Source organism: Anolis sagrei, chromosome 3, assembly GCF_037176765.1.
Source record: "Anolis sagrei isolate rAnoSag1 chromosome 3, rAnoSag1.mat, whole genome shotgun sequence".
NCBI classification, from domain to species: Eukaryota; Metazoa; Chordata; class Lepidosauria; order Squamata; family Dactyloidae; genus Anolis; species Anolis sagrei.
In genome coordinates this window covers 24996080-25018053 of record NC_090023.1, presented here as the reverse complement: position 1 = coordinate 25018053, position 21974 = coordinate 24996080, and the positions used below count along the sequence as shown (strand labels likewise).

Genomic DNA, 21974 nt, shown 5'->3' with positions numbered 1-21974 from the left:
GATAGACTGGATGAATCCTATGCCATTCTACTTTTTTCATCAGCTTCTAAAATGTGCCAATTTCTCTCTCTTCTTCCCATATTCTACCAACCGCCAATTGATTCAGCAGGACAAAGAGGAAAACAAAGTCAGAACTTTGCTTTTTCCCATAGACAAATACAAACCACTACAACCTACCTTGTGTGCTTAGCTACATACATCCTGGTTTTCATCTGTAAAATGTCAGATTGTTTTCTTATGATCTATATCATAATATGTCTCATTCTTGGCAGGAGGAAACACCTTTATGCATTATCCATTTTGAGAAAAGAAGAACTTTAGCTCCTTTTTTTGGTCTTCTGTGTGAATTCTTGGTGTGATCTTCTCAGATCTCTGCCAACTAATTACTGAGTTTTGAAAACTATCTCTAAGCAGAATTGACCTGAACCTAATTTTCATGGTTATTAAATTTGTATTAGATAGTGAATGAAGATAATGAAATTACTTTTCTGCCCCTGGACCTCCAAAGAGAGGAATATAGGCTGGGGTGTTAGTGATAACGACCTGCTCTTTGTAGATAAAGCCTCTGAGGCTGCAGTCCTTGGGCAATTTGACAAATGTAATTTTATATATGTGCCCTAATTATGGTTTGTGATCAAGCAGGAGAGAAGAAAGGGAACAACTGAGTTGGAATTGTTCATTCCCCTCCTGTGATCCAGGAAGCAATTGCTTTTGAACTAGAGATATTTATTATGGATTTTTAATTAAACATCTGGAAGACAATAGTTCTGTTTCTTGTGATTCTCTCAACATCTCTGCTCCCTTTCAGTATATCCAATGAAGTCTGAAGCACTGTTCAAGGAGGTTAAAAGATTTCAATGTTTTTTTTTCTATACCATTGAAAGTCAAAACAAAATTCTGTTCTGTGCATCAGTGTCCCCATTTTCGTCTTTTCATATTTAAAAAATCAGTTTTAATTTTAATTCTAACCTTGTGGGAGGACCCCACCCTTTGCTTATCTTATTACAATATTTCTATCTTACGGTATAAGGTGTCATGGATGTAATGCAGTGAATTAAATATTGGACTAGGTCTACCCAGTAGACCCAGGTTAAAATCCTTGCTCAATTGTGAGATTAACCAGGTGATCCCTGGTCAGTTACTATTGTCCAGTCTAAACTTTATAGGTTCTGTTTTTTTAAAGCAGGGAGGGAAGGTGATTAACTCTACTGTACTACTTTAAGATCCTTGGAGGAAAAGTAGTATTTAAGCAATGATGAGAACCAATTCATTGTGTCATTCAGTTGAACACACATTGGCTCTTCTATATTTCAAAGTTCTTTCTTCAGTCTATAACACATACAAACATATAATAATATCCATTTTTGTGATGATGATGATGATGATGATGATAACTTTATTTATATTTCACTCTATTTCCCCTGGGGGACTCCAACAAACAAAAGGGCACACATTCAATGCCTCAATAATATTAATAAGTACAAATATAATAACCCAGAATAACCCCATAACAAACAATAACTTAATAAAACATAATCTTTCAAAAATTATAACTAACATAGAACGGGAACATAAAACATCCAAATGAATATACAAAGGCATCATAAAGGTTCACAGATGTGTGCACTGATTGTGTGATGGGTCTACCCATACCCATTCATTAAGGCATTGCACAACTTAGTTTAAATCCAGTCTCCGTTGTAACTATTTGATCCATATTTTAACAGCAATTTGTGTGTGGCCTGGGGCATATTCATGGCTTGTATTCATCAGGTTGCATTTGTGTGTTGGGTTTCAGACTGAGACAGTGAAGTTTATTTAAATGTGCAGTAAAAAGGGTTTTGAAACTTCCACAAATGGTTACTCGGGATATCCAAACCCTATTTTTCTCCAAGGAGTTTTGTTTGTTTGTTTTTAATTAAACAATTTGTATCCCATTTGTATCCCATTCATTCAATTTGTATCCCATTCTGTATTCAATTTGTACCTAAAGAGCTTTGTGGGATGGTGTGTGTGTGTGTGTGCAGGGAGGGTATAAAAAGAAGGGCTGAAACACTATGGACGAACCACTACAGACACTATGATCTTCTGGGGAGGCCCTGCTCTTGGTCCTGCCACCATCACAGGTGCGTTTGGTGGGGGACAAGAGGCAGGGCCTTCTCAGTGATTGCCCCCCCCCCCCCCCCGGTTATGGAACTTCCTTCCTGGCAATATTAGATAAGCCCCCTCCCTCCTGTCCTTCCGAAGGCTGGTGAAGACCTGGCTGTGGGACCAAGCCTTGGGGGCAGTGCAATGTAGCAAAATGGTGTCCTGAGATGGTTTTAAAGCATTAAAGTGATTTTAATGTTTGTATATATTTATGGTTTTGTGTCCCGGCATTGAATGCTTGCAGTATATATATTGTGTTCTGCCCTGAGTCCCCTGCGGGGTGAAAAGGGCGGAATATAAATGTTTTAAATAATAAATAAAATAATAATAATAAAATGGAGAGAGAAATGGGAAGTGGGAGGAGAGAAGGGGTGTATGTTGTTAATTGAAGCCATAATGTTTCATGTTTATGTCTATGTTTGATTTTTTAATAGTTTTAATGGTTTTAATCTACTGGTACATGTTATTGATTTAGATATGTTCTATATATATGTGTGGGGGAGGGGGAGGCATTGATTTTGCCATTTATTATGTTGTAAACGGCTTTGAGTCCTCCCAGGGATGAGAAAAGCAGTATAGAAATGCTCATAATAAATAATAATAAATGTAAAAATGCATTCTGCCCATTGTTGCAACGTTATGAAATACCTAATGATATTTCCTAAAGCTAATGCCTCATTCTGCCAAAAATGTTCTCCGAGTTTTCAGTGGAACAACCAGGAAAACAGATCTCTTGATAATTAGACCATACCACGTCCTAAAACACATATAGACACACACACACACATTTAGGTAATTCTTATCTTGTAGGGAAGGAATTACTCACCCTGACCAAAGGTCAGAAAGAAAAAACCTTTTCCACTTACTTTTCTGAGGAAACTGCAACTGGCTGATCACAGTCCTAAAACAGTAATTTTAAAAAACAAACCCACAAAAGCTATTCATGAGAGGGTTATTTAGTAGGGTTATTAGCCATATCCATAGACAATTTCACAGCACAATAAGAAAAAAAAAGGAAATAAAAAAGGAATGGAAAAATAAATGAGAAATTTTAAGCGCTTCTCTTTGTTCTGAAATTAATCTTAAATTAGTTACCAGCCTAACCACATCACATTCCTCGTTACATCTAGCAGGCCATGTAAAAAACACGTTTGTTTCACACCACTTCACTTAATGGCTATGCAATTGAGATGCAACCCAATGTACCAAAATAAGTGGCTGGTCTTTTTATAGCATTCTTCTCACATAAGATTTAATGTTTATATACCTGGAAGGTTCTAAAAATATTTATTCATTATGTTCATTAAACAGAAGTCACTCAAAAATAGGCAGAGATCTGTCAAGCACTTGGAGATGTTAAGTTCTGTTTTACAACACAGAACCAGCTTGGATTCACGACTCCTATTCCAATGCCATAGATCTGCCCGGGGAAGTGTGTTAGCTATATGTGATCCTCAAGCATTGCTGTCACTGTATTTGCATGGAAAGTACTTCCCCGCAGAAGGTCTTCTTTCTTCACGTGGCCAGGAGCTGTGATTTTCTGGCATGGTGTATAGGGTATCATCCTTTGTGGATAATGTTCTCTTCTTTAGAAAGTGACACTCTACATGAGGAACATGTCAGAAATACACGAGGAAGAGGTGGCAGTATCACATTCTTTTTCTTGTTGACTCCTTTTTTAAAAAGTGACTATTGAATTTGTGAGATGGTTGGGGATGGGGAAAGCAGAGGGAAATGTTTTACCCCGTTCCCTCCTGTATTTCCCGGTATCCTGGAATGGACATTCATTCCATATCCTTTCACCATTGTCCCCTGTCTTTCCTCTGCTTTAACTCATCTTTACTTGGCAGGACTTGATTGACACCTAACTCTATCAGAAGTCTTCAAGCTCCATTTCTATGTATTTGGGAATTGAGACACCATGTAGTCCCACTAGAAGTGGCAGATCTGATGGACTCCTGTGGAGCTCTATTTCCCAAGCACATGGAAACAGAGCCCGAAGACTGTGAGATGAAGATATATATAAAACGTTATGCAGAAAATAAATAACTTTACAGAAAATCTCCTAATATCTTAAAGATCAAGACATCCTATTATGGCATAAGCTTTGGGGGGCTCCAGGCCACTTTGACGGTGCATGAAGCATTCCCTTTATTATTATATACATACATGGATGGGTAGGAGTGTGGTGGTTACAATTACTAGGATAGTGGCGATGAAATGCAAGAAGTTCTAACTTGCTGGAACAGCTGGTTGCAATTCTTCAAGAGGTTCAGTTTCATCACCTATAACTTGAAACAGGTCAAAAGCTTTTCATCATACCTACTTGTAAAACAGTGCAATGATTCTAGACTTCAGTGTTACCACCCTACTATAATTTATTACTGACCACCATTAAGATGATAATCACTGGTTTTCCTTTTGCATTTCAATTCCTTCGGACTCTGCTCAAGCATGCATATACCAAATAATTTGCTAACAGAAGGAAACTTGTGTTGTCGAAGGCTTTCATGGCCAGAATAACTTGATTGCATGAGTTTTCTGGGCTGTATGGCCGTGTCCAGAAGCATTCTCTCCTGATGTTTTGTCTGCGTCTATGGCAGGCACCCTCAGAGGTTGCGTCTATGGCAGGCACCCTCAAACTAAGCAAGTGGGGTTTATATATCTGTGGAATGTCCGGGGTGGGAGAAAGAACTCTTGTCTGTTTGAGGCAAGTGAGAGTGTTGCAATTGAACTCCATGCACCAAATTAAGTGGGGAGCAGGCCACCAAAACATTTGCTACAATATTGTTTTTCAGGGTAGAAAATCCACTCCCAATTTTACAGATACTTTGAGCTGAATGGAAATCAGAACTCTTCCCTCCAATGACATTTTCTCAGTCTCCAAATTTCTACTTTGAGAGGATAAAATTGTTCACATCTAGATTTTCCCTATTTGCCATGTTTACATTCTTGCAGTGGCTTTGCTTGGTCTTTTTCTATGTATACATAAAATTTATTCATAAATCTCAACTGACAGAGTTCCTGTTTGACTCGGAGCAGCTGCAGGATGAATGGCAATAAGAGGATTTGCCTCTCAGTTTTTTATTTTCCATCCGTATTTGTTTAAGGTGCTAGGAAATTTGCTACATCTATGGAAAAACAGAGAAAGTACCATTCAAGTAGAGGCAAAATGTAGCTATTTTCTGTTTCTTTGCTTTTAAAGAGAGAGTTTATAAAGCTCTCAAGAGGCCCTTCCAAACAGGCCCTATATCCCAGGATCTGACCCCACGTTTTCCGTTTATCCCAGATTATCTCGCAGTGTGGACTTATATAAATCAGAAAACCTGGGTTCAGATCCTGGCATATAGGGTCTGTCTGGAAGGGCCCTTTGAAACCACTAATTTTAGGTTCTTTCACATTATCCTATTCTATGGAATCCTGAGATTTGCAGTTTGGCAAGTCACAAGAGTTGTCTGACAAAGGCCCCTTCCACACAGCTGTGTAAAATCCACACTGAACTGGATTATATGGCAGTGTGGACTCAAATATTCCAGTTCAAAGCAGATATTGTGCCCCTTTTACATTGTCCCGATAGCCCAGGATCTGATCCCAGATTATCTCCTTATCCCAGATTATCTGGCAGTGGAGTCTCATATAATCCAGTTTAAAGCAGATAATCAGGGATCAGATCTTGGGTATAGGCCAGTGTAGAAGGGGCCTGAGCCCTATTGAATAGTGCCTTTACCCAAGTGGTTCCCAACCTTTTTTGACCAGGGACTACTTTGACTAGGCAATACTTTGACCAGGCACCACTTTGACCTGGGACCATTCTCCAACATTAGTACCAAAAGGCTTACGAATCAGTTTTTGGTCAACTTTAGATTTGGTTTGGGGCGCTGATTCAGAAAATTGCATTGGATAGACCACATCAGCTCTCGTTTCTGATACAGAACATATGCCATTGTCAGTGACAGGGAAGGAGTGGGAAAGGAAGGGAAATAAAATGAAATGAAATGAAATAAAGAGGAAGGAGGCCTGAGGACCAGATTTTCGTCTTCACGACCCACAGGTTAAGAACCATTGGTTTAACCACAACAAAAGTTCATGGGAATGCACATGTGCAGGAGCTGTTTTATTTGTGCCATTTTGGGATTTCCTTATTGGACTCAGAAGCTTCCTGAAAACCAATTGTAGTATGACCAGTATGTTCATGAGATCTGTTTGATGAGATTATAGTAAGAAAAACAATATTTCCTTTCCCCCTTTCTTCCTTGTTTGACAGTAAAGACAACAGAATTCCAGAGGACAGAAAACCAGTCAGCCAATGATGAGTATACACAGCAATATTGTAACCAGTTTTCAAGAAGACTCACTCTATAATCCTTTCAAGTTCAATAACATAGAAAAATAGAGCAAGCTAGTTACACCATAAATCGCCCCTTCTTCCTTCCTTCCTTCCAATCCCAAGTATAAATACTGTGTGAGTTGGCAGTTCACTCTTACCTCCACAATGACAATGGGATAACACCCATCATCCTACCTGAAGAGATCAAGAACCAGCCACGTTTGTCTTCCAGGATCTTGATGTCACCCATTCCCAACATCTCCTGTCTATGGTAGCTGACTCACTTTGTCTAATGATCAACAAGAAAAGGAGCCCATCAAATGCTTCATGGGGCTCTGATGTGCCTATGGGTTTTCTTTGTGAACAAAGCAAAATTGTCAATAATGTCAGATACTGAATATGCTTAACACGTTCCTTCACTGTTTTGGGAGCAATTCATAATATTGTGCAATTGAGGCCCCTTCTACACTGCCATGTAACCCACATTATTTGCTCTGAACTGCATTATATGAGTCTACACTGCCATATAATCCAGATTATCAAATCAGATAATCCACATTATTTGCTTTGAACTGGATTATAGTAGACCCAATCTACACTACAATATAAAATCCAGATTATCTGCTTTCAACTAGATCATATGGCAGTATAGAGCCACATCATCCAGTTCAAAGCAGATAATCAGGATTATCTGATTTGATCATTTGGATTATATGGCAGTGTAGAAGGGGCCTGTGTCTATGTTTCCATATAATTCAGTTTAAAGCTGATAAACTGGATTTTATATGGCAGTGTAGAAGGGACCTTAGAAATATCTGTAAATTTGAATCTGTAACTCATTTACACATGGGTTGTTGTAGGTTTTTCAGGCTATATGACCATGTTCTAGAAGCATTCTCTCCTGACGTTTCGCCAGCATCTATGGCAAGCATTCTCAGAGGTTGTGAGGTCCTCACAACCTCTGAGGATGCTTGCTATAGATGCAGGTGAAACGTCAGGAGAGAATGCTTCTAGAACATGGTCATATAGCCCAAAAAACCTACAACAACCCAGTGATTCCAGCCATGAAAGTCATCGACAATACATTTACACATGGTTTAAATAAATGTCAAATAGAATTGGCATTTTATAGCCAATTGGAACTTTCATACCATGGAAAGTACATACCAAAATATGTGTAATTTATGGATGGAATCCCGTTCAGTATTTACAATGTTGTTAGCCAGATTGCAGAAATTACAGGGTTTTTTTCCCATTGACATTTACAGTTGTATTGAGAGTGTTTCCAACAGCCCACCTTAGAAGCCTGGCTGCACCACTGATAGGGATTTCCATGGTATTAGGGAGCAGGGCAGTGAATGAAGATGTACCTGCCTTTCTGTTGGGAGTGATGTGTTTTCTGACAAACATTTGAGACCACACTCTTCAGTGGGACCCTTCCACACAGCCACATAACCCAGATTATCAAGGCAGATAATCCACAATATCTACTTTGAACTGGATTATCTGAGTCCACACTGTCATATAATCCAGTTCAACGTGGATTTTATACAACTGCATAGAAGGGGCTTGTGAGTGCTTATCAGAGAGTGCTTTGCTGACAAGATAAGTGTGGATACTTCTTCATTCATTGCCCCAAATCCCTACTGCTGTTGTGTGCCTTCAAATCAGTTCTCATTTATGGCAATTCCAAGAAACTCTGAACAAGAGTTTTCTTGGTTGCTGTTAGTTTTCTGGGCTATATGGCCATGTTACAGAAGCATTCTGACTGTTCACATACATCTATGACAGGCATCCTTGGAGGTTGTGAGGTCTGTTGGAAACTAGGCAAGTGGGGTTTATATATCTGTTGAATGACCAGGATGGGAGAAAGAATTTTTGTCCACTGGAGGCAAGTGCTAACGTTGCATTTGGCCACTGTGACTAGCAGTGAAATTGAGTTTTCTTATACAGACTCTCTGAGGCCCCTTCTACACTGCCATATAAAGTCCACATTATTTGCTCTGAACTCGATTATCTGGCAGTGTAAACTCATTTAATCCACTTCAAAGCAGACAATGTGGACTATCTTTAACCTGGATTATATGGCAGTGTTGAAGGGGCCCCAGTCTTCTAAAACTGAAAGAGTAAGACTTGTCCAAGGCCACCTAGTGGGAATCCATGAATGAGTGGGGATTCAAACCCTGGCTCACTTTACAGTTGCCATAAATCAGAAATGACTTGAAGTCACACAACCTCAGCAATTGTGTAGGTATAACCTTCAAACGATATCATACTTTCTTCATAAGACCTAAGAACTCGACACACTACATGCAATCTGGCAGCATGCATACATTTCCATATATATGTTCAGTTAAAATAGTAAATTTGATTTTAAACCAACAAATATACTTTCAAGATGTTTTACTTTTATGCAATATATCCCCAATAATCTTCCCCCTAACATAACAATTTTGAGTTTATTCACCTAGCCTCGTGTATAAGACCCCCTTTAACTTGCTCTATATCAGTGACTCCACGTATCTTAAACCTGTCTAAGACCCCTTCCACACTGTCATATAATCCAGATTATCAAAGCAGATAATCTATATTATCAAATCAAATAATCCAGTTCAAAGTTGGATTATAATCAAATAATCCTGTTCAAAGCAGATAATGTGGATTATATGGCAGTGTTGAAGGGGCCTGGGAAACAGAAATTGCTTGAACTAGCCATTATTTCTGCATGTTTAAGGCAAAACATGTGATGGGAAAGGAGAGGAAAGATACTAAGATTTTGCCATTAACGAAAACAACACCATAAGCAACTGTTCCCTCGGCAGGACAATAAGTCATCACAACTATTGCAGTGGTTCTCAACCTGTGGGTCTCCAGGTGTTTTGGCCTACAACTCCAGAAATCCCAGTCAGTTTACCAGCTGTTAGGATTTCTGGGAATTGAAGGCCAAAACGTATGGGGACCCACATGTTGAAAACCACTGAACTAGTGGTAATTTAATTCTTCCTCAATACTGACAAATATCCTACTTCCTTCGTAGTAAAGTAGACTTCACAAGAATCTTTACAGGATGAAACTGTGACCAATAAAACATTTCCTTGTCAAACATATGATATGGTAGCAATCATTTCAGTATCATTTGGGCTCCACAGGTGCTCAAACTCTTTATGTATAAAAAACTTTATAAAATGAAAATTCAATATGGAACAGATTGGACTGACTCTAGGTCTACCGAAGATGTGCAATATTCCCTTCATGAGTCACATCTGTGCTTTTTAATTCATCTCCGCTTTTGGCTAGGAGGAGATTATATTGGGCCCAGGGCTCAGCTCAGAGAACCTTTTTGATCCCCTGGGGATCTGAGAGATTGAATCGTTTTAGAATCCTGGTTCAAAGAGAATTCACAGATGTCTCTCATATGTAACATGCTAAATATTCTACAATGACATGCTGTTAGCACCTTATATATTATGCTAAAGATAGGATGCAATCTCCTTCCTGCTGTTGTGCCTTCAAGCCACATGTCAGCTTATGGAGACTTTATGAAATTCACAAGATTTTCTTAAGCAAAGAATATTCAGAAGTGGGTTTGTCAGTTCCTTCCTCTGAAATATATCCTACAACACCTGGGATTCATTTGTGTTCTCCCATCCAATTACTAACAAGGGCTGACCCTGCTTAACTTCAGAGCTTAGACAGCATCTGGGGTCTTTAGAGTATATGTTTATATGCCAACGGTTAAGTTATAGTGACCCCGTTAAGTTCATGTGGGTTTCTTAGGCAAGGAATACTCACGGAAGTCGTTTTGGCAATTCCATCCTTTACAGCACCAGGTATTCATTGCCGATCTCCCATCCAAGTACTAAGAAGGGCTAACTTTTTAGGCCCCCCTGCACACAGCTGAATAAAATCCCACATTTTCTGCTTTGAAGTGGAATATGTGGCAGTTTGGACTCAGATAACCCACTTCAAAGCAGATATTGTGGGATTTTCTTCCTCAATATTCTGGGTTATACGACTTTGTGGAAGGACCCTTAGCCTCCAAGATGAGATGGGATCAGGTGCCTTTAGGATATTTGGGTCTTCAATACCTTTCTTTAGCTATTGGTGTGATGGAGACTGAAAAAAATCCCATTGTCAGGCAGAGCACCAAGGAGAAGGTAGGTGCCATGATGAAGCTGGGAACAGCAGTAACAAAGCAGGAAGGGGATGACAGGGGACTACCATCACATGTCCTCAAGGCATCTGAGCCTGAGGAAGCTAGGATGGCAGTCAAGACAGTTGTGGGTGGTTCCAGTTAGGAACTGGCCCAATTGTCCTTACTGGCCCAAAGTTGTGGGAAAGAACAAAATCTGTAAGCTGACCACAGAATAGCATTGGAGGACCTAGATATTCATAGAGAGGTGTTCTCTCTAGAAATTTCTAGACTTCTGAATGATTGGAGAAAATGACTAAATAGTCACATCAGAGGATTTATAGCAGGCCTGGGCAAACCCAGGCCTGCGGGCCAGACACAGACCCTTGGTCTCTTTCTTCCTGCCCCTGTCTACCTTGGCCCTCCTCTCAGCATGTGGATGCAGTGGCCCACTGCATTCCAAGGCTGCGAGGAGAGCCAGGGGAGAGACACAAAGCTGGCGGAATCTGTTTTGCCAGTAGCGTGTCTACTTCTCTCAGCCTTGGTACATGGCCCCCACAAAAAAAGTTTGCCCATGCTCAATCTAGCAATTCCTAGAGAAAACATTTCAAATCAAATCCATGAATAATCAAATCTGCAAAAAAAGAAAAACTTTAAAAGTGGAGGGATAACTATAGCACCATTTATTTTTATGGGATGGTAAAGGGAGGTAGTACCCTGGGAATTAACGTAAGTTATATAGAACAGACTGCCTTGAAAGATACTAAACTTTCCTTGATTGCATGTTGTTATTTCAGTAAAAATATCTATAAAGGATCCAGCTACAGCAGATTTCATGCATTGCCATGAAATAGATTCGATAATTTTTGAATTTCCTTATGAAACAGATTATGTGACCTATTTTATAGAATTGTACCGATAGTAGGTCAGATTTCTTTTGCTGTGCCTTACAACCTTGTCACATGGCCACTGGAGTCATCCCATGTCATCTCGCGCCATTGGTGGGACAAGGGAACCCAATGCCACACACTCTGTATCGCCCCACTGCAGATTTCTTTGATCCCATGGGGGGAAGTATCAATCATGTGGCTTCCCCCCATGGCTTCCAATCACAACACAGGAAGCCTCCTGTGTTGCTTTGGTGGTGGCATGTGCCAGCTCTGCCCTACTTCACTCACACAACCCCACTGGCATTGTTTGATGGGAGCCATTGGGCTCTGTGGCTGACCGGGGCTAAACTGGTGTATGCCGCGATTTTAGCCTATTGCGATGAGGTCATTGGAGTTGAAAGAAAAATATAATGTACTGGTAGTTTCTTAACAGAGGCCCCTTCTACACTGCCATACAAAATCCAGATTATCTGCTTTGTACTTGATTACATAGCAGTGTAGATTCATATAATCCAATTCAAAGCTGATAATGTGGATTATCTGCTTTGATGGAAGTGTAGAAGGGGCTTAATACACATGTGTTTAAGTTTTCAATAATTGCAGCAGTCTATATGTATTCCTTAAGATTTCTTTTCAACACTAAGACCTAGCTGGAACGAAAAGGAATCTGGTCTTGCCAAAGGAAGGCTTGATGGGGGTTTTCCCATCCAGAAGGCAAGGAAACAAACATTTAGCTAAGTGAACTACTTCTAGTTGAACAAAACAATCAAACAATGCCTGACCTGAAGATAGAAGGAGTTCACTTAGGTCCATTGCATTGTGCTTTCATTTGAGATTTAGTTTTTTGCTAGTTGACTTTACCCACTATTTCAGGATGCTCAGTATCAATTCCTGGATGTCGCAAATAAGTATTAATGTACTATAGAGATTTGACATTTCCTGCCCTACTTTTGACAATCTGAAAAACCCTGAATCTGCTGGAGAGGTGTATTGGTCTGACTAGAACTTTGGGGACTAGATTTGAATTCCCTCTCAGCCATGGAAACTTAGTGGGTGCCCTAAGAAAGTCACATATTGTCAGCTTCAGAAAATCCTATGATAGGTTTGTCATAAAATGAAAATAACTAGAAGACATACAACAACAATTACACACACCCTTCCAAGTCAGACTACAGAATTATCACACACAATTAGGTTGCCCCCCTCTCCACTCTCTTTCATTGTTTACAGTGTGAGTGTAAATTATCTATTTCATGAGTACTTTCAATCAGGGTATGCTGATTTTTAATAATTATTATATTTTAATGGCCTTTATAACAGTTTTCAAAATTAATGTTTTTTTAATATAATTACTTAATTGCTTTTGAACTTTTGCATTATCCATTAAACTGTATTTTTAAAAAAATCATATTGTGAGTCGACCTTGGTTTCATACAGATTTTTTTTGTCGTACCAGGAGTGACTTGGGAAACTGCAAGTCGCTTCTAGTGTGAGAGAATTGGCCATCTGCAAGAACGTTGCCAAGGGGACGCCTGGATGTTTTGATGTTTTACCACCCTTGTGGGAGGCTTCTCTCATGTCCCTGCATGGAGAGCTGGAGCTGATAGAGGGAGCTCATCCACGCTCTCCCCGGATTAGAACCTGCGACCTGTCGATCTTTAGCCCCTGTCCCATAATTTGACCCACTGCCTTATGGATCCCCCCACTGTCTCCCGCATCAAGGGCCTCATTTTATGAGATTCCTAATTGGTTTCTATGGCTGAGTGGGGATTTGAATACTGCTTTCCTAGAATTTGAGTCCACATTACACCTTTCTGCATCTGCACCTTAGGGAACGTTTTGCCCAAATAAACCTTCCTGCTTTTTGATAAACAATGACGTTGCTCTTTGACTTTCTTATTATTTCTAAACTGATTTTTGACCATACTTCCAGCACTCAATTACAAACAAATTAGGCATTTTCAGTCCCATTGGTGTACTGATGCTAAATCATATTTTCAGATTGATTTTATATTACGTTTATATTAAGAATAGCTTTCATTGCCCTTCTAATTTCATTTGCACTACATGTTCTCCCATTTATTATGTGGCATTGTAGCTTGAAAGTCTCTTTGCCATTTATCCCCACACAAAGAAATACACCATTATTACTCCTGAGTATAATTTTGGAACATGAGCCCTATTCATTTCCAAACAAAAACACTCCTCAAATTTATTTACGTTTTGTAAGGGAAACTTCTGAATTGACAAATAGCATGTTTTAAAATATTTGGTCGAGCTGGATCATACTGTACATTTTCTGTCTCATTTTGAACGTGGGATTTAATTAATTTTAAAGTCTGTTGAATGGTGTCAAACTGTTATGGTAATATTTATTAGTGTGTGTTATTCTCAGATGCTTTGAGTTGAAGGTGGCTTTGAAAAAAACTTGTGGAAAAAGGAAAGAAAGGAGGGAAGGATAGTAGGCTGGTATTGTTTAAGTCAGGGAAGGGTAATTGTGGGAGACTGGAGGGGCATATTAACCCCCAGGAGACATTGGATGACAACTCTTTCACTGAAACTCCTGCAAAAAGTTGTTTCTTTCCATTTACTCGCCCAAACCCTTTGGGGCTGGGAAGTATTTTTGCCATGTTTACCTTTCATCATAGAATAGGGTTGTCATATTCCTCTAAACCGGGCATCAAATTTGCATAATATACAAATCATTCCTATTATTATTATTATTATTATTATTATTATTATTATTATTATTTCTACCCTACTTTTTTCTCCACAAAGGAGAGGCAAGGGGCCAATTTATCCCAGGGAAGCTTAATTAATTGCTTCCATTGCTAAGTGTCACTCTCCCTTCTTGCCTCCAGAGCACTAGTGCCCATCCTGCTGGGAAATTTGGGGGACGGACAGGGACAGGACTGCATTCTCTGGCAGCCATCAAGCCATGAATACTGCAGATTATGGAAAAGGTTTGAGGCCATCTTCCATGTTTAATTTAATCACATTCCTGACCCTGAACCTATCCCAGAAATATTAATCTTATCATCTGCTCAGATGGGTTCAGAACCAGTCTGTTAAACTGGTTCTGAACCAACGTAAGTAGTTAGCATAGATGTGTGCTTTGTGTCTTCTACTCCCTCACCTTAGGTACACGCTTATCTTTTCCTTATGTTATTTTTGTTGCAGTAAAGATTCTTATTAGGGTTCTCTCCCCCTTTTACCTTACTGGTTCTCAACACACAACAGAACCAGCCTTCCCTGTAGTTCGCTGACTACAGACTAACTGTTTTAAAATGGCTGTCCTGCCAAGTGGCAGTTGGCTCCACCCCTTTTTCCATGGCAACTCAGCTCAGAGTGAGCTAAGCTGGCTACCATCCCCCAATTATGCTAGTTTAAATACTTACCCTTTTAAACACCAATCTATTATTATACATAACTGTAGATTAAAACTCACACTTCACCACAGAACCAAAAATGGGGGATTCTGACCAAACAGCTTTAACAAAGAATTCTGGGAATTATGGAACATCTGGAAAATGCATTCCTTTATTTAAGGACTGTGAATATATGATATTGAATGAAATACAGAAAATTGGGAAGAGGTTGCTGTTCAGAGCTTGGGCGGGATACCTGCATGGCCTGCATGGCTAGTGCCTCATTTTACTCTGGAATGCTCAATTTAGTTTACATTAAGCTGTTTTAATAAAGTGTTTTAATAACTGTGTGATGCAATCCAGCATATTTGATAATCTCTTGACTTTCCTTTCAGAGTATACAGATAGGATCATTGAGTGTGGGTATGCTAAGTAAATAAAGCCTGGCAGGTGCCTTTGCCCTTTAAAACAATATGAGAAACAGATACAGCTAGAAGACCAATTTCTCTATATTTTATTCTTCTCTTGTACAAATGACAATTCTCACAAATTCTAATCAACTTTCAAGTTGCCACTATTTATTTAAAGAATCTGTGCTGAATTATGGCAATTCCCTGACGATTGGCAGTAAAATTCCAACTGGAATGGAGCAGAATATATTCTTTGCAGAGTTATTGCTACTCCAGATTGCTCCCAGAGATTGGCTCCTTCAAACCAACAGGAACACTCCATTATACACTCATTTCCCAGAGAAAGAGTATGTATATGCGTATTGCTTTCTAACTGAATGTAACAGTTTACAACTCTTATAATTAATAAAGTAATTTGGTTTTGTTGGTTCTGCTCGATTAACATATCACCATTTTAAACAATAACAAGAAAAAAAATGCATCCTTATGGGATCTTGGAGAACTTCATCCTTGTCCAAAATTTGGGGGTGTGTGTGTGATTTTTTTGCCATTAAATGTTTAGTACAGTTGTTCCTCCACATTTACGGTTTTGACTTTGAAGGTGGAGCCCCCAGTGGCACAATGGGTTAAACCCTTGTGCTGGCAGGGCTGCTGACTAAAAGATTGATGGTTCAAATCTGGGGAGCGGGGTTAGTTCCCATCTGTCAGCTCCAGCTTTTCATGAGGGGACATGAAAGAAGCCTCCCACAGGATGGTAAAAAATCCGGGCATCCCCTGGGCAATGCCCTTGCAGATGGCCAATTCTCCCACACCAGAAGTGACTTGCAGTTTCTCAAGTCATTCTTCACATGAAAAAAACCAAACAAACTTTGGAGGAGTTGATTATTCATGGATTTGTCCTCTATAGAAATCTTCTCTAATCCAATTCTATAATCAGCTTTCTCTGATCTTGCTGAAAACCTAGAGGTTTCTAAGGTGAATAACTCTTTAGGAATCTTCAGACCCTCCAGTGAAACCCTATGGCTAGCTTCCAAAAGAAGACCAACAGAGATATGGGATTGACTATAAAGTCATGCTAGAATTATCTTCTTTTCAGATTTGTTGTTAGTAATGATGAAGATTCTGGATGGAGTAGTTCTGTGAAACTCAATAGAGAAACAAAGGAGTACAATCTGCCCTCCCTATAGACAGATTTTGCATCCACAGATTCAACCACCTATGCTTGATTTTCAAGTGCTAAAGTGTAATTAGGGCAGGATAAACGCGCCTGTTGTTGGAGATTACTACATAACTTTGCATTTGTCTTGTAGTCACATTGTACTTAGATTGCATTTGGAGTTTCAACCCCCCCCCCCCCAAAAAAAAACAACAACAAAAAACCTGCCAATTAATCCCATATTTCTGTTGGTCTGCAATTCTTACTTGTCAGAAAATTTCCTTCTGCAGTAATCTTGGTATTGCGAAACAAAGCTCTCAAAAGAATGCTGAAAACTAATTGGGAGACTAAGACAAAATTTAAAAGCAGAGTGTGCAGGTATTGGGTACAGCAAACGTGGTTAGGACATGAGGATGTACAAAAGACCGATCATAGAAATTCACATCAGCAAAGTGCCAGCATTGTGCATTTGCGTCAAGGTGTGAAAGAGATTATTTCAACAATGATAGGTTTCCATTTGCTTAAACAACACCATTGTGATGAAACAAACTGGAGTGATAATGGCTTATATTTCATCTCTGCTGCAATTTCCTATATGATGAGTAGTGAACTTGTTTCACTCTTCTGTCTCTAGCAAATTGCAGCAGGGACAAGAGGCAATAACAGCAGCCTCATGAGTCCTAGGCCTCTTCCACAAAGCTGAATAAAATCCCACATTTTCTGCTTTGAACTGGAATATATGGCAGTGTGGACTTAGACAACCCAGTTCAAAGCAGATATTGTGGGATTTTCTGCCTTGATATTCCAAGTTATATGGCTGTATGGAAGGGCCCCTAGAAGCTACTTGGAAAGATAGTTTTGAGTGGGGCTCAAGAGGCTAAAGAATAGCTCTTTAAATCTCATCAATGCATGCATACAAAATGCAGTGAGGAAGCCAGCTCAATAAGGGCTCAAGATCTTTAAACACAATTACATTCTAAAATGCACAAACTGTAATTATGTGGACTAAAAAAACCTGTTTTAAATGAGTTAAATAATCACTGGGAATATGGCTAAGATCCTGGACTGGGAGACTATTTTCTGCCCAGTGGAGACCAGGAGAAGCAGCAAGGAAATATCAAGCCATTTTCCTATAGTTAGATGCTCAACAACATCATCATCCTTGGAGACTTCTGGAGAACTTCCTAAAAATCCCAAAAATGCCTTCTGCCTATTGCTATGTATCTAATCTTAGGAAAATAGGTAGATATTTACTGTTACTCACTGGCCAAAAAATGGCCATCTTGGAGGCAGGGTGGACTACAGCAGAGAAGAGGTGGGGTTGAGAGGGAAGATTGTGATTGTTTCATCACTGGTAAAAAAAAAAAATCCTTAACCATGTAATGACCAAAACAAAAATAGAGAGTTATAATGGCATATTCTGTATTTACATCACAAACTGGAAGTCAATGTATTGAAATTGAAAACATTGGTCAACCACTACACATCTATCTTAGGGCTGAGCCATATGAAAAATATAGTCAGATCAATATGGATATTCTTTGTATCACTTCCAAACAACTTTCACACAGGGTCTCTGAAAAGAAACAAGGGATGTTCAACTCTTCCTCTATATCATTTCTCTTCCCCAAGTAATGTAAGCTGCTATTTATCCTGCAGAGGGGAATAAATAATCTATATCCCTTCCATTGCAAAGCAAATTGCAGCTTCAGGGGACATGGTGTACAGTAGAAAAACAGCATGGAGAAAGGGCTCATTTTATTTTTCCCTCCTTAGTTACTCTGTACAACAATGAGAGGAAATTGATTCATTAACCTTTAAGTTGATATGTAATAAGCCCTATTCAGGTATTTTTAAGGAATGCTAAATCACAACCTTAAGAAAGAATCATACTACTGTTGTCTCCTTTCTCGTGCTCCATTCCTCTTCTTAAGTGGTGAATGATGAGTTTGTATAGAAGAGCTTCTGCTGCACATGGAGGTACTCCACAAAATCAAGGCTCCTAAAAATCAAGTGTTCCCAATTGTGTGGAGAAAGTCCATGCAAGTTGAACTGATTTCTATAATTTAAAAAAAAAGATCTGCAACAAACACCTAAGAATGTTTAGTCCCATATTTTTCAGTGAGGCTTATTCTTAGATAAGAGAGTACAATAGAGTCTTGCTTATCCAACCTTCACTTATCCGATCTTCCATGTTATCTGACGCTCTTATCCAATGCCCCCTGTCCCCCTTTTCCTCCAGCATTTCCCCTTTAGAGGCCATGTTTTTAGTTTCCTTCTTTCTTCCCCATTTTGGCAGGTACCACTGTACGGACTCCGAAGGAGGAGCCAGAGCATAATGGTTCTGCCTCTCCCCCCACCCCCTCGTGCAGCCATGGTTCAGTCTGAGTTGGAAAGAGGGACCATGGCTACACGGGAAGAGAAAAGAAGAGAAAAGAATGAAAGTGGGCAGTTGTCTTGAGGATTTGTGTAACTGTACTATCTACCTTTTCATTACAATTCCTTGTTTGTTGCTTTTTTCCATCAGTGGTGAGGGAGTTCACTCCTTGTGTCTCAAAAACCAAACAGAAGGCGAATTCACTCACCACTGATCTCTGCCAGGATAGAGATATGGATTCCTAGAAACCTTCAACATTTCTATTTCTCAGATGTCCTGCCGGCCCGTTTATGTTGGATAAGCAAGATTCTACTCCATATAAATTCCAACAAAATTGCTTATTCTTATGTTTCCATAAAGTCAATTGGACTTCTCAATAAAAACAGAACTCTACAATGCTTAAAAGTCATATGGGTATACTTTTACATAGAAAATTTAAATATATTTTGTAGTAATGGGTTGCTTTGAAGTTAGTACTTCAGTGATGATGCTGGAAATAAAAAATGGCAAGATCTTGGAATTTTGCATAAATAAGATACTTCAGTGATGAAAATGTAATCGTTGCTTCTGTAATGGAAATCATAATGCAAACCTGAAGCAAAGGTGGCATAAGCAGTTTCTTACCTAATATCTGGAAATACAAAAATGGCATTAATATTAAGGAATTTGGTAAACAAAAAGCCAATGAAACTGAACATCCAATGTTTATCCTTCGGTCCTGAGAAAACCCGAAAGCAGTGTTCAACCAGTTTGGTTTTTATATGGCCTTGATAGACATATATATCAATTGTAACTATTAAATGGATTTTGTTATCATCAATGGTTACCTCCTTGTTGATCGAAAGTATGAAATGAGAAAAGGAAAAAAAAGAACATACCATGTCCACAGAACAACACAAAAAGTACTAGATCAGGGGCATCAGGGAAGGTGGAATACTATAACAACACATGTTATATTGTTATACTATTCCACCCACCTTAATGAAGAACCCTTTGGTGTGGCTACGCCATAGCCTTTCGAATCCAGATTTCCTCCCACTTTCATGGTGTCACATGGCTTTCGCTGCTCAATGTATTCATTCATGGTGGACTCCAGGAGGAAGGCAAACTTGCCCTTGGATTTGCGAACACGGGCAACTCCCTCAGCCGTAGTCCTAGCGAACACTGATGGATCTGTTGTGCTCATGTATGCCCACATCTTTTCATACACTGCTATTTTAGATCTCTGAAGGAAATTAAAAGGAGATTAGATATAATAAAGGGATGAGATCACCACAAAGAAACAGGCTTCAAAGTATAATATATTAGGAGTCAATTTTATAGATTGTACCACTATAGGAAATGAGATACCTTTCAATGGCATTAGATGTTTTCATGGGAGAATGCTGAAATCCTGACATGTCTTACCATTTCATGTCCTTGCTTAGCTAACTGTTCTATGTGTAGTCTTGTTATTGTCATTTCAAGACCACATTCACAGCAAATAGAAGAACGTAAATAAAACAAAGCAAGTTAGATTGAAGAGTTCATGGAAGAAAAATGTAATGTGGCTTTGGTTTAACACAGGCCATCTTTGTGTCTGGTTGTCTGCACAGCCTGTACAATTTCCCTGTGTGAACTCTCTCTTATCTCTGGATCATTCAAAATCAGCCATGAGTGGAAGTGGATAACCAAATCCAGAGTGATTTCTTTTATTTAAAAGAGCTACTTTTAGAGCAAAATCTCCCAAAACAGAGCACAAAACTGCAAAACAAAATAAAACAATAAGATGGAATAAAACATCAAAGTGTATTCACTAACTAGCCAACAGTAGAAGGCTATCTTATTATTCATTGAATTATAGGCCAAACTTTAAAAAGACATCTTTGGAAGGGTTGTTATAATGCGCCCTGATGGACAGCTATTGGAAGAGAATTTCACAAGCATACCTACATCTTGTGAAATTCTTGTTCTTTGTATCTACCAGATAAATTGCTTTGGGAGATGGATAAATAAGTAAAGACTCCAGTGGTGATCTCAGTCCCACCTAATGGCTAATTCCAAAGTTGATCAGCCCTGTTGGTGTGTTTAGGGCCAGTAAATAGCTGACGATTAACACATATAGGTCACATGTAGGAAGGCAGGCTACAGTTCTATATGACCTTTTATATAATGATATTCTGTATATGCCTAGTTAATTAGTAGAGGTGTCAAGAAAGTCAATTACTGAATTGTGAAGATGCATAATGGGACACTAACAAGAGTGCATGATGCCTCCTTGGTCTTGTTGTACTTCAGGTACCAATAGGCATTAGGAACCTTGATGGCCCTGCTAGATAAGAATATTAATAGCAGCTCTCTATAGTTTTACACAGATAATGTGCACCTGTGCAATTATCATTCCTACAGACATCAGCACACTTATGAAGAAACAATGTTTAAACAGGATTCCAGACTTTACTTTTAATTTGATGTATATGTGTATGTATGTGGGTGTTTGTTGTGTTTCTTGTTCAAAAAGGTTCTTTTCTGTTGAAAAACACAATGTGAATTTTATGCAAAATTCAAGTACAGAATTCAAGCAGAAAATAAGCAAAGAATTAGTGTTTGAATTCTGTTGGGGCATTCATCTTTGTGCGGGGATTCTTCATCCGTGGATATTGGAATTACAGTGTTGCACAATGTCCATATACAGAGCTGCCAAATTGTCCAATGTGTGTTAGTGTCCAATAGACAATGGGACTGCGGTACAATGATACCAATACACATTGCATTGGTTCTGATGTGCATTACATTGGACACTCATTGCAGTGCAGTGATCAGATTTATTTGGCCTTTGCTACTTATCTAAGAATGTTCAAAACTATGTTACATAAAAGGAGATAGAAGATTCCAGACTACATAAAAACAGAAAATGGAAATATTAAAAACTGGAAGTGTGGGTGTGGAGATAGAGCATTGTGGAGGAAGCTACTGGGATCAGGGAGAGGTCGGAGAGAAACCACATGCTCACTATAGGCCTCAATTGGAAGAAAAGAGAAATGCACAAGTATATTTGGGGCACAACTGGATGCCAGAGCAGAAGCAACTCTTATAAGGTGATATGATACATTCTGGAAGTGAATGTTTTGACATTTACTGGAAATATTGAGTAGTCTGGAGGAGCTGATACAAATAAGAATTTAGT

At 39.1% G+C, this 21974-nt stretch overlaps 1 protein-coding gene across 7 annotated transcripts in view; it reads right to left on the bottom strand.

Annotated features, from left to right (window-relative positions):
* GRIA4 (glutamate ionotropic receptor AMPA type subunit 4) overlaps window positions 1-21974 on the bottom strand; it is a 298771-nt gene that overhangs the window by 16495 nt on the left and 260302 nt on the right. For all 7 annotated transcript variants that reach the window (XM_060771029.2, XM_060771031.2, XM_060771034.2 and 4 more), the window contains exon 13: window positions 19786-20033. In XM_060771029.2, the coding sequence (XP_060627012.1) occupies window positions 19786-20033 (248 nt within the window). The remainder of the gene's footprint in view (window positions 1-19785; window positions 20034-21974) is intronic.